This window comes from Zerene cesonia, chromosome Z, assembly GCF_012273895.1.
Source record: "Zerene cesonia ecotype Mississippi chromosome Z, Zerene_cesonia_1.1, whole genome shotgun sequence".
Lineage (NCBI taxonomy): Eukaryota > Metazoa > Arthropoda > Insecta > Lepidoptera > Pieridae > Zerene > Zerene cesonia.
This window is the reverse complement of record NC_052122.1, coordinates 2820200-2834161: the sequence shown is the minus strand read 5'-3', so window position 1 is coordinate 2834161 and position 13962 is coordinate 2820200. Positions and strand designations below refer to the sequence as shown.

Here is a 13962-nt window from a genome sequence, read left to right as displayed (position 1 = left end):
ATTTTTAAAACAAAGCACATATTTATATTCATCGAATAGTACCCACGCCAAATTTTGTAAACGTATTTGGTTGTTTTTATAAATATTTTATGGCACGAAAACAATTTATCTATACGATTGTTTTTCAAAAGAGTATATTTTTTTCAAGAACATACATAATTCTGTAATAGTAGGTACCTGATAGTTTGGCGATAATATGTTATAATCTAGTAAGAATATGGATACATATCTGAAAAAAATATCGGTAAAGGTTTGTTCATTATTAGATAAAAAAAAAAAAATAAAAGGTTGCAAATTATACTGTAAATGGCGCATTAAGGCTTTTTAAATGAATTCAAATCAAAGAACAAACGAGAAATACACATCGACCGACTCCATCTTATGAACACTATTATATTAAGTACACGCATATAATATTATCAATATATTCAACTCTTACATTAACTACACAAAATATATAAAAAGAATTTAAAAACTTGTCATTGGTAATAAATTATTTTGTGACTTAGTCAACATACAAAACTATGTTACTTAAAATATAATTATCTAAACATAAAAAATATAATTCTTATTTGTCTATTAAAAAAATTTTTGAAACAAAAAATATTAAGGTACGAAAATATTACAAACTCGAAAATTACGAGTCTAACAAAATTGAGGTACATCCGATTTATACAAAACGATAAACTCCTACATCTACATACGTTTACAATGAAAACAAAAACACGTTTTATAATCGCATAAATACAAACAATATATTTAATATAGAAACCAGACTATTACTTGTCAAATTTAGTTTGTTATTCAAAATGCTATTGTGAAATATGCTCTTCATTAGTTGATCCTTTAAACGAAATATCAGCTCTGAAAAATTATGAAGTGTATTAAAAACTGTTTTGCTTTGTGTTATATAAGAAACACCTATAAATTCACAGCACATTAAAAGTTAAACTGTTTCGATTTGAGCTCTGCGGTCTGCCTCTATATTATTTCTTTATCTGTATTTATTTGAATATAAACGTTTATACATCCTTACAAATATGGCATCTCCTGATAATTATTATGGCAAACATGTTGGACTTGATAAATAGGTATATTTTATTACATACCGTATTATTTTAAACTTGTTTTCCACCCATAGATTTGTTATATCTACAAATTTGAATACTTGTATTGTTGATTTTAAATACCTTCCAGATATTTCGCTAACAAAGCGGCGGTTGTACCTTTTGTGTAATGACGATATAAACCCATTTGTTTTAATATTAATTTTTGGAATGAAGTTTCAATTCATATCTTACAGTATTGTTTTTCCTCATACATCAATGGGTTAAAAACTTAAAAACGTGGCATAAGAAATTTCAAATTATATTGCATAGTGAAGTAGGTATTTGCATATAGGTCGTGCACAAATAAAAACATTGTTATAGAGAGAAGAAAAGAGCAAGTTGATAAAAATCTTATTTTAATTATACTACATAGTATTTTCTATTAAAATTTTGTGTTTAGCTTACCAAACTCCTACCGATTACTTTTAAATCAATAACGTAGCATTTTATGGCATAGAATGTCAAAAACTAGGCTTACTTAATAAATCTATAAGTAAGATATTCCGAATTTATATTAATCATTATATATACTAAATGCAAGAGAGATTGGCAAGACAAAAGATCGATAATAATAGTTTCAGTCAGATTGTGGTGTTTCGTGCAAAGATAATAAACCAAAACATTATAATATGTATTCTTCTTACTGAATGTATTCATAAGACCATAAGCTTAATAACAAAACTGTAAATACCTACCTACAATTTATATATGCACGTTGATTTTTTCTTAAACGTGCACTTGGCTTTTTTAATTTTCAGTAAATTATTGTAATATTTTATACTTTAAGGCTAACCCGGGCACACATGCGTGCAAATATACGCGCAATGTACGAATTTTTACGCTCTTGTAAGACAGATAGACAAAGAAATGCAAAAACAATCTTTCCGCACTCCTTTCGCGTACAATTTGCGCATTCGCTCATGTGAGTGACCGGCACAAAATAAGTTTACAAGTTAAACCTTTTATTAATTGAAAATTATATCCTTCAATTATCTAAAGTAATATGGTACGAACGTAGTTATGATTTTTACGTCACCCATGTAGTTCGCATTAGAATAATCAGCAGCTTTTTTATAGAGTTAATCCATCAAATCTAACCGTTAATCTTATAAATAACGTGTCGCTTTAGCTGTTGTTGTATACGTATAATGATAAGTACATATTATTAAGTCTAAAAAGTAGGCATTTGCAAAGACACTGGATTTGTTGGACGGACGCAATAAGGCTGTCTGTTATTTACTAAAATACTTAGCTTTAATGTTAAATATTAAAACACTTAAGGAGAAGTATTTATTAAATTTTAAATGTGCGTGAAGTATAAGCGTAAAGTCTTTGTGGAAATCGAATGACAGTATCAAGAATGGGTATTTCATTATCATTAATTTGAGATACGTAACTATTACAATATGAATAATTATATTTTCTGAATGAATATAAAAATCTGCATAATATCGAGACTAGAAAGTTTTTATTAGCCACTCCGAATTTGACCACCTGACAGGGTTTATTTTCGTTTTTGTTTTAGTTAAAATGTGATTAAAATATGCATAGGAACCAGCATTAGTTTGCTACAATTGTACCAACGATATTTCTATAAATAGTTATGTAATAAACTGTTTATTAGATATAATTAAAATAAAATAGTTTTATGAATTATGTCAGATAGCGAAATTCGAAGTCGCTTTCGTACAATTGAAATGACTACACGCTAGTTGATAACAATTATGTAACTATTACTATTACTTATCGATATTGATAATATCTTGGATATTCAATGTTATTCTTAATTAACTCAATAAATTAACCATATCTAAAGAATACTAAAAAATAACGATTCGTAGCGATCGTCGCCTTATTGTTTCAGTGAGCACGTGTTACTTTACTAATACTTACAAGTATTTCAAATTTAATATGTTTTTATTTAAGTTAGAGGCAATATGCTGTTGATACTCATATTATTTATTGTTTATGTTCAATGTGTTTTTAAACAAAAAAGTAAACTTTAATAGGATAATATTGTTAATTTGAGCTAAGGATTAAAGTCAATTGTCAACTGGTAGAAATGAAACTCAGTAGTTTTCTATGTAAAATGTGATTCATTATATTTGACAATGAGTTACGATCGCTACACACCGTTCACACGATTGTCATTTTTTCAATACATAAATATCTATTAAGTACTTATCTATAACGTAAAATAAGTTGTTTTACAGATGACTTCAATAGCTCTAACAATTTACAATATAATTAGGTATGTAGATATGTAAAGCGATTTCCTTGGTAATGATCGTACCTATTGGGCCTTTTAATGATATATAATAATTTGTTTATGCCCTACAGGGCACATGTGATACGAATTCATGGTTCTTTAAATACAGTGAAATGACTTAAAATCAGTAATCTTTCTTATAAGGTAGGTACCTATTGAAACACAGAAGTGCTATCATGTAGCCGCTTTACCGATCGGTATCTGATCTCCCAGCCTCACGGTGCCACTGTCTCCGTCAAAACGACCTGACCGACAGTCACGGCACACCGTAGAACGTGTCCATCAGGCTAGAATCCAGGTCACATTCTAGAAATATATTTTCACTACATTCCTCCTGAAACAACAGTTATTTTAATTTTAGTCCTAATTGACCACGACTATCTTCTTACATGTTAACAAAGTACCTGCTATCCCGCGGATAGATTTTTATTCATGATCCTAGTCAAAGTACAGATATATCCTACAAACCAAAATCATTAACATCCGTTCGGCTATGCTTGAGATATTGCTATGCGTAACCGGTTTGCGGGTGTGTATTTACTTATTGACATACATACATACACAGCAAACTCATTCCAGTTTGTTATGGTTTGTCTTTCAATGCTCAGTATATTATTTTTCAGTTAATGATAATTAATAGCTGCAAAAGAGGCCCATTGCTTTTTCCTTACCCTTCCCATTCCATTCCTTCTTTCAAGTCATCAATCCTTTCTCTTTCAATTCAATCTCAGTCTCTGCGAATGTTCATGGGCGGTGATGATCTCATACCATTAGGCGAACCACTGGTTCAGTTGTCCGCTGTGACTAAAAAACACCTATCTTATGACGTTGCAGCTAAGATATTACCTGAGAGATTTGAGGCGCAGGCGTTTGGTCTACGCCTCGTCTCGCGTGTCATTTAGAGGTTTTAGGCAAGTGCCTCTTCATGTGCAGCGCGAGGTGGTCAGACCTGGCGAAGGAGCGCTCGCACACGGCACATTTGAAGGGCTTCGCCCCGGTGTGCTTGCGGTAGTGGCGCGTCAACTCGTCCGATCGCGCGAACCTCCATTCGCACTCGGGCCATTGGCAAGTATAAGGCTTTTCTCCTGTTACATTGGAAGATTATTAATCACGTTAATGTATGGAAAATAACGAACAGCATGTAACTTGTGAGGAAACGTTTAATAGCGTGTTCTTTTTCGCATTTCGCAAGCAGTTACAACTTACAGTATAAATTAATATTATTATCGCTTTGCTTGTATTCGCAGGGCATTGTATTTTATTTTTAAAAAATGAATTCTAAGTGGTTTACCTGTATGAATCCTTTGGTGTGCTTTCAGGTGTGAACTTTTTGTATACACCTTCGTGCAGCCTGGAAATATGATAGAAAATAGTTGTATCATAACAGATTAAAAATATAATTAATCAATGATAGATGATATCTACTCACTCATAGACAAACTAAATTCTACAAACAATAAAATTAAGATGCTCTTGATACGGGAACGTACATTTTATTCTATAATTTAATTAAATAATTTTTAAGTACCTATATGACTCTTATGCGGACGATACATGGCAAAAATTCTGTTTTATAATAAACTTAAGTGCCCACGTTAGAGTATGGTGAATTGGATAACATAATAACATAACGAATTACCGAGGAAATCGCAATGGTGAACTCTTCTTTTTTCTAACTCTGGGTTGTTTCTTCTATTGTATTTCATGGATGATGGTGGGGCCAGTCTTGAATGAGGCATGGGCACGTGCCCCATCGGAGGGGGCGGTGGGGGCTGTGGCGCCATTTGCATTTGGGGCATTGGCTGGAAAAAGCATGTCAAATTTATTTATTTTAAGCCTCATCACACGACTATCACGTTTATATTTAAATATAATTATAGAGGACCGCCTCCCTTAAACTAATCCCTCCTTTTCTCCCTCCCTTAATTAAACCATGGTACGATTTTTCTCTTCTTGGGAACCTTCCACGTGCGCTAACGTTAAATTACGGATTTGTACATAGTTTTCAGTGCAAAAGTAGGTTATCGAAGGGTAAAGCGATGAACGTGTTAGGTGGAGTTTAAATCACCGGGACAGTTGGCGGATTGGTGCACGATCAGGGTAGGTGTGGAAAACTTAGCACTTCTATTACCACCCGAGAGGTAGTATGAAAGAGTTATGAAAGAGACAAGTTACGTATACCACCCGAGAGATGGAAGAGGGGTGCATAGGCACTTTTCCTGTTTTTCACACCTCTTCATTTAGAGGTACTAAATTCAATATAGAGGTACTAAATAGGTGTGAAAAATGACAGAGACATATAGGTCATCTGGTGCCACTTTCCCTCACTGGAATACCTAAATATTTCTACTGACAGTAGAAAGGAACTTTTTTTTAAACATACAAAGATTATAAAAAGTAATACTTGCTTTACAATAGCGATACTCTATATTCTATGTAATGCAAAAACAGTTTGAATCATTTATAGTGTTACGTACACATCAAAGAACATGGGACTTCATATCGTAACAAGCCATTGGCAATAAATTTCAAATAAGGTAATAAGTTTTAATCAAGCAATATCGATGGGTGATTAACGGTGGATAACTGGTGGTGGCAACACTGATTGTAAATCAATAATTGATTTTTGTTTTTTATATATATTATACCTCTAATATATTTTTAAATATTATAAAATAAGTATTCTTCATACATTTCTGAATTTTTGATGAACAATAAAATATCCCTAGATTTTGTTAATGTGTGTACATATTTATAAATACACTTGGTGAACAATAAAATGACAAATCAAATGTTACCGGTGGATGATGTTGATGTGGCGGCTGATGCTGAACGAGCGGCGCCCGCAGCAGCGGCGGCGGGTGGTACGGCGGCGGCGGCGTGCGGCGCGGCCCACACTGTAACATCACCACATCTCCGTCGTTTCACTCTTTGACGATCAATTCTATTAGATAGCGTGCGGCAAATTCTAACTTGAATAGATGGAATCGATTGCAAATGTTGTGTATAAGTAGTATTACTTTGTGGTAATTTGAATTTTATAAGAGTTGTTGATATAAATTGTAATTGAAACAATTGAATAAATGAACCGCCCAAAATAACTTTTACTTTATAACAGTTGTTGAAAAATTCAATACATCAAGATTTTTTCTCCCACTAAACCGATCATTTGATAAACAAATTGGATTTAAGTAGCACAGTAAAAATTTATGGAGGACGGCTTACATACCCGTTTCGATTTGTTTAACATTAATATTTTACGTCCCGATGACCTGTTTTCGTGTAGTGACGTTGCTAAATTTACAATACATACATACAAATGGTACATTACAATCGCTTTGCATAGATGGTACCATCTGTCGCTTGATCGCTAGCAATCGCAGAGCTTCGAGTTGTACAAATAGAGTTACCTGCATGGAATTGCCTGGACTGCCCTGATCGGAACCGGGTGGCGTCAAAGGAGACATATAAACGAGTCTCGAAGGTGGGTATTTTGAGAATGACGACGCCGGCTGCTGCTGGAGCTGATGCTGCGCCGGCTGAGGGTGGGCATACGTCGAAGGTGCGCCCAGTCTCTCCGTCTTGATTTCCAATGGACTAAGGAGTGGAGTGGCGCATTCTTCGAGTAATGCATCTTCTGTTTCGAGTTTAACGTGAGTAGCTCCAAGTGGAGCGAGCATATTCGCATTTTCAGGATCGATGTTCCTGATAGAGGAGGCGATGTCCTCCCACAAGGCGGGGCGGAGGAAGGCATCATCGCGCGAAGAAGTCCCCCCATCGAAGAGGTCCATGTGGCCGGGCGCGAGTGCGGCGCCCCCTTGCTTGCACAGAAGCGACTCGAGTTCAGATGTCTGAAATGGAGACAGATGTGAATTAAGTTCAATAAATTCACACTGGTATTTGTGAAAAATGGGCATAAATGACCTGTATACATCATATTTTTTCACTATTGGATGCAAGAAGTTATTATAAATGTAGCGTCTGTAGATCAAGTCGATTTGATTAGTTCGCAATGATCGTCCTATTACTTTTCCGACATTGACGAAATATGATGATAGTAACGAGAGGCCTTTGCGTTAGAATCGTAGCACATATCTAGGTTTGCCACCTTTTTCTAAGACGAAATGGTATATTTTTCCAACTATTGCAAACAATAAAAAGATTGGTACACTTTTATTTTTTGTACTTATGTAGTTTTATTTCTCAAATCAAAGTCTTATAATTTTTAAAATAATAATACGAACTGCACAGTTGAGGTCATACTAAATCACAACGAAAATAATTTTTAATGAAATTAACACAAGCTATGTCTTTCCGCCATTTTACCTGCATTACGAAAAAAAAATCATTTTCGTAAAATTTGAAACTGATGCTATAGAAAGGTAAGGGAAAGTAAGGTAAGGGAATAAGCGATGAAAATATAGAACACAATAGAACAATTTATGAGAGTAATTGAACGCAATACCTACTAAATAATATAATTCGGGCGGCAACCCTACTTATGATATAAGTAACTTCACTATATAACAATTATATTTGATCATCATTATGGCACGTATTGCATCCTTATTCTAACCTTAATAAAGTTTAAATTAAATTACGTTGTTTAAATTTAAACATCCGGGTATATCATTAAATATTTTTCGAACAATACCAATCTGCAAAGCATTATGAAAATCTTATTCAAATGTAAACTTTCCTACGTTTACAACGTGATTTATTCTATGAAATACCACAAGAAATTTATTATGCAAATCCTTTGATCACAAAGACCAATCCCACGGGGCAGTGCATTTCAAACAGACGTAGCTGCGGCTTTTGAGTAAAATCTGCTGGTAGAGATCGTTAAGAGAGATAAAGTTTCGATTGAAAATCTGTCTTAAGCTGTCTTTAACGTAGTTGTTAATTGTAGTACCTATACTATATCTACACATATAACAGAAAACAGTAGTAATAGCTCATTTTACTCAAGAAAGGCTGTACGTATTTTAATGGTTTATTAGGTTGGGGTTGGCTCAGTTTGGATTAAGATGAAATTTGGAAATTTACAAAAACATTAGTACCTGGGCGGAGTAGTAGTGTAAAACCAATAGAAGTCGAGCAGAAATTTAAGATGTCGCAAAAAAATTCCTTTTAGAAGAGACAAAGTTGGGTGGGTCAGCTAGTTCATAGTATTGACAATACGTATATAAAAAATAAATCTACTTGAACGTATAAATCCTCAGGGATGAAGTCTTTGTATTAATAGCTTTTCTTACTTGGGTCACTCACTTAACAACATTCGAAAAATGTACGGATGTACGCTAAATTATTGTTTATTATCATACTGACTTTACAACGAAATAACAACTGACAAAGCTCAAGATTTCAAGCCGCCAATCACCTGTATCCATGTAGACATAATTAAGTATCTTTCTAGTCGGAAAAAATAATTTAAATATTTTTTACCGAACTTTAAATATTCGATGCAGAAATTAGACTTAATTAAAGCAACATATCATAATCGGATCGGAAAAATGCTGTTGATGATAGTGGTGTCATGTTTGCTATTTCCAATTTCTCCCCGACCGAGCTTAGCATTAGCATACAATGGGTCGGCCCACGCCGCGGCGCAAGCGCAGGTGACGCGTCATTACCGACTGCCTTTATAAACCAATGTTGAAAGGGATTAGTACGTCGCATTTTTTATGTATTCAGTTTTTTTTTGTAATTTTCGCTGTTGAAATATTTAGTCATACCTATATTTATATGACAATAGCTCTATATATTATATTTATTGGTGATCACTTGCAATGCTACTTATTTATTATAATCTCAGTTAAAAAATAAGAAGGCAGTACTTATTGGGCAACTAATACACTAGAACACAACTTGTAAAAGTCAAATTTGACTAAAGACTCAATTTAACAATTAAAAGCGGAGTGCAGCAATGCCCCGTAATCAAACACGTAAAATATCGCCCAAGTTAATACAAAGTATATCGCCGATAGAAACAGTGCAACCTGCTAACTCGCAAGAGATCGGTAACCCTTCGGTGCCGAATGGAACCTCTTTGCTACGGAGTGGTGTTGCAAGATTACCGGACCGCGCGCGAATTCCTTGCCTGACCTTTGCGAATAGATTGCGCCAGCGTCTCCTCCACCGCGGCTAGACGAGCTTAGGCAATTGCAGCACAGATTAAACCATGTTACAGATCGACCAGGGGCCCACAGATAAGAGCGAACAAATAAATTCTTTTTGGGAGAGGTCACGACGGTTTTGAAAAATTTTCTTATCATAATGTTATTTTATAAGGGTAATATGGATATCGAGCTTGTTTAAGGCTTTAAAAATTATTTTTTTACATTTGATAGATATTACGTTTTTATACGAAAATTTCAGTATAAAACAGAGACTAGATAAATGAAATACAGAAAACGGACGTTCATTATTAATTAGATTTAAGATTCCACTAAAGCTCGCACTTGTGTTTAGACTCAATTGTGGTTATTAAAGATAAATATATATAACTGGTTTCTCAAAGGTAGAGTTAAACGAGGTCCAATGTTTATGCCAGTAATAATTAGGATAGATAATAATGAGACAGGGTGTAACTGCACTGCTAGTAATTTTATGTTTAACAAGAAACTGAAGTAACTCTCACCAGAAAGCGTTTGAATAAATGTAGCAACAAACAGAATCGCATAAACTTTCATTATTTTAGTTCTTTAACTGGCACAATAGTATATTTTATATTGTGCCGGATAAGAGAATAAGTTGAACGTATCATTATTGAATGTAAACCTATTTATACACTGACAAATAATTGTAGACAAATGTATATCAAAATAATAATTGTTTATCAAGTAAAATGCAAAAAATGGGAACAATACCATTATCGTCACATTTTAGTCGTGTATTCTTTAGTTGAATGGTAATTTAAATCGTTTCACTTTACCCTGTTTACTTAGTCATTGAATTGGTTCACGTACACAAAGCAGAAAATTATGAAATGACAAGACCTCCTGCGGCAACAACGATTGTTGAAGATACCTTCAGAGATATGTCGGCAACTTTAACAAAATTTTAATTAAATACATGTTGTGTTTACCGCATGCTGTAATAACCAACCTCTTGTTATATCTATTGAGAAAATGTTTGTGGTAAATTAGAATACGGTCTATATTGTGAAGGCAGTTAAAAGTATATTGATAGGCATTTATTAATATAGTGGCACATGCTGTATAGTATACATGTAACTTCAATATACACTGACACCGAAATTGATTTGATTGTAAATAAACACAGAAAAATTTATATAATATTATATATATGTGTGGGGCAGGCAGCGGTGGCGCTCTTGTTGTTATTATGATATGGAGAATTGAAAATTGTATCGTGCCATAAACAATAGTTCATGTTCTAGAATTTTCTTAAAAGAGAAATTATCCATTTGATTGTCAATTTACGCTGTAACAGGCAGCTGCTGTCATTTAACAAACTGATAGCTTTATAAGAAGAGGATTATCAAGCCATCGCTTAAGCTAGCACGCGTATTAATTGTCGCAAGTTGTGCATTATTTTGCGCTGTAGGCTAATGGTTGAGAAGAGGTCAAACGGTAGCTTTATACCTGTCCGTGTCTATGTAATCTGAAACCTAGACTTAATCACTGTAAGCTCCGACCATATTGTCAAATAGCATCATATTTCAACGTCAACAAAAGCCTATAAACAGTTAAATAAACAGTAATTATAATAAATATCGTCTTGTATCTATGCGATGTCAATTAAATATTTATATGAGATAAGGATGTTATTTTACCGATTTGCAGTATTTATAAACGTGTTTGAGTGTTTGAAATTTACATAAACCGTATGAGTGATAAAAGAGAAAATGTTTTCAAATATTTTCCAAAAGGTAAATAGGCAAAACATGATTGTAATAATTTGTCTGTCCCGGCCCGCCTCAGATACATCAGTGGTATATACCTATATATACAGCCTAGCACCCGGTGATCACCTACTATATTGGATATAGAAATAATTTGAAATTGATCCAGTAGTTTCTATGGTGAGCGCGATCAAGCCAACAATGAAACTCTTCAGCTTTTTATCATCATTGAAGTGTAAATACATAATATAATATAATTGTATAATTGGAGTATAGGTAAAAAATAATGAATGACCTCAAAATAATTTAAATATGCAAAATATACCTACTGAAATGTTTCCCGTGATTGGTTGTTTTATAGATAGCAAGTATGACGAGGCCATTAATCTATCACCAGTGCGTAACCTTTCAGACCAATAGCAATCTGCTTCGTCATTTGACTCGTGATGCAAAATTAAATCTAGTTTATCATCATATCACTGGCATATATTACAGTTCACAGATAACAGAGAAAATTATCGATAAAACTACGTGTAATACATAATAATATGATAATGTTCTCTTTGTTTACAAATTCATGTATTGCCGCATGGCAACCCGCGTATACTCTAAGCGATCCATATATAAAATTTTATAACGAATGAAAAGCTTTCCACGTCTCCGATTCCATTTCCACATTTTTCTACCAATCACAGCGGGCTCGCGTGACAGGTCGCAATACATGAAAGCAATTTTCTCTTGCTTTTATGACTGCCAACTATAGCGATCCAACATAGAAATAGAGCGTTAGTAAAATGGAATAATAACCATTGTTTATAGATACTTTAAGAGTGCTTTTCGTTTGAATTAATTATTTATATCTAGACGGTCTTATCTATGACTGAGAATTAATTAAAAAAAATTAAACAGTTTTTTATGTCATAAGCCAGCATTCAAAATGAAATAAAAGATAGTAAGCATTCATAGAACTGCCGATAGAAGTGAAAACATGTAACTTGGTATTTTAGTATTAAAATTTGATATTTCATATTATTAGTATGCCAGTGATACAAACCCAACAAGAATTTCAACTAAAAATGATCTAAGCTCTCTAATAAATAAGTTTTCACTTCAAAAATAGTTATATTTATACTCAGTTATATGGTGCTATAAAGTACGTACAGATCTATTGATTTTTGATTATGTATGATATTGTTCTCATGGAATAAAATTGCTGTAGCATCCCGTTAAGGCATTGTTTGAACACTGCATTGGCCCGTGCCGACGCTCCATTTCCATAATTCAACTAAGCACCCACGCAGGCTCATTCTTCAGAGCTAACATTATGCACGATTGCAAACATTCATTTGTCGCTTATTACAAAGTCATACAGTTGATATTGCAAACGTCGCTCGCTTCACAAACATCAGTTTCCTTTGATGTAGGTAAGCCCATAATTCACCACATTAAATTTATAATTTTATAATCGCAGTGTATGTATGACGTCGAAATGTATTCGCTTAAACCTATGTGAAAGCTTCATTTTGTGGAGAAAATCTGATTGTAATCGGCACGATTAATGATCGGGCTTTGCCATGGTTCCCTTGCTTAGTATATGTCCGATTGTTAACACACGAAATAATATTTATTGTATCTACAGTGTATTCAAAATTTTTACGAAATTAATGATTATTTTAATATTAAGTTTTAACGCATAAAATAGCTGCAAGGGCTGTAATTCAGCTTTCTTTTATCTACATTCATATAGGCATTCTCGAACTTACGAGTTGTAATTTCTCACATTCCGTAAGACAACTTCTAGGCTATAAAATTTAAACAGTCCAGTTTTTTCATAGTAAACGTCTGTTTAATCATTTTGTTGTATAATTAAGTTGAATGTATATATTGAGCGAATAAGAACATTCGTATGTTTGTTTTTTTCTCAGTAGAATACGAAAATAAAATAAGAAATAAGTAAAAAAAATATATGAAAATAATAAAATAATATCATACTATGATATGATTTGCTGTAAAATAAAATAATTGAATACATTATGACACAGAGAAGGAGAGATGAACAAAAAACAGTGTAATGAAGAAAAAAAATGTATATAATGTCTTATACAGCAATTTTCTGTTCCAAATACAACAACAAGACTCATAATTAAAATAAACAGCCATCCAATTCATAATAAAGTTGGCGCAATGTCCCATGGCTATAGCTTACAGCAATAATATTTTACAAGGCAAAGGCACACATTAGCACCGAGTCATGGAAGCCATGAGTCTTGGGCGGACTTGGGCGGGCGATCGATACAGGGAGCCGCCCACCAGCCGTAGGGTCGCGGTACAGGCATTTGAATTTATTGTAATTGACGCAATCTTTATACATTTTTGTTACTAGCGGCTTTTCGTGATTCCCGGAGGTTTGTGGATTGTTTTTGAATATCTACGTAAAAATACGATTAGGAAATCTAAGCTTCTATTATTTAAAAAGTAATGTATTTACATTATTGACAATGTGTTTTAATTTTATATAAAAGAAATATTTTTACTACATTTGAGGTAATACATGCAAAAATCTTTTTCTTGTCCTTTAGCGAGTATGCACGGCCACTACGCACTTCGTCTTGCCGTCATTAAATTGTATTATGTAGTTTATTACATAAATACACTTTAACTGTATCTAACTGCTTCCGCACTTCATTCTATGCTAAACTCAATTAAAATGAGTT

General features: G+C 33.4%; 1 protein-coding gene across 1 annotated transcript in view; it reads right to left on the bottom strand.

The window, feature by feature from the left end:
* Nucleotides 1-291: 291 nt before the first annotated feature.
* The window catches only part of LOC119835442 (dendritic arbor reduction protein 1-like), a 53555-nt gene continuing 39884 nt past the window's right edge, over nt 292-13962 (bottom strand). The window contains exons 3-8 of the mRNA XM_038360261.1: nt 6789-7229; nt 6177-6275; nt 5018-5180; nt 4670-4729; nt 4225-4463; nt 292-3712 (exon numbers count right to left, since the gene is read on the bottom strand). Coding sequence (XP_038216189.1) covers nt 4273-4463; nt 4670-4729; nt 5018-5180; nt 6177-6275; nt 6789-7229 — 954 coding nt within the window. The 3' untranslated portion in view covers nt 292-3712; nt 4225-4272. The remainder of the gene's footprint in view (nt 3713-4224; nt 4464-4669; nt 4730-5017; nt 5181-6176; nt 6276-6788; nt 7230-13962) is intronic.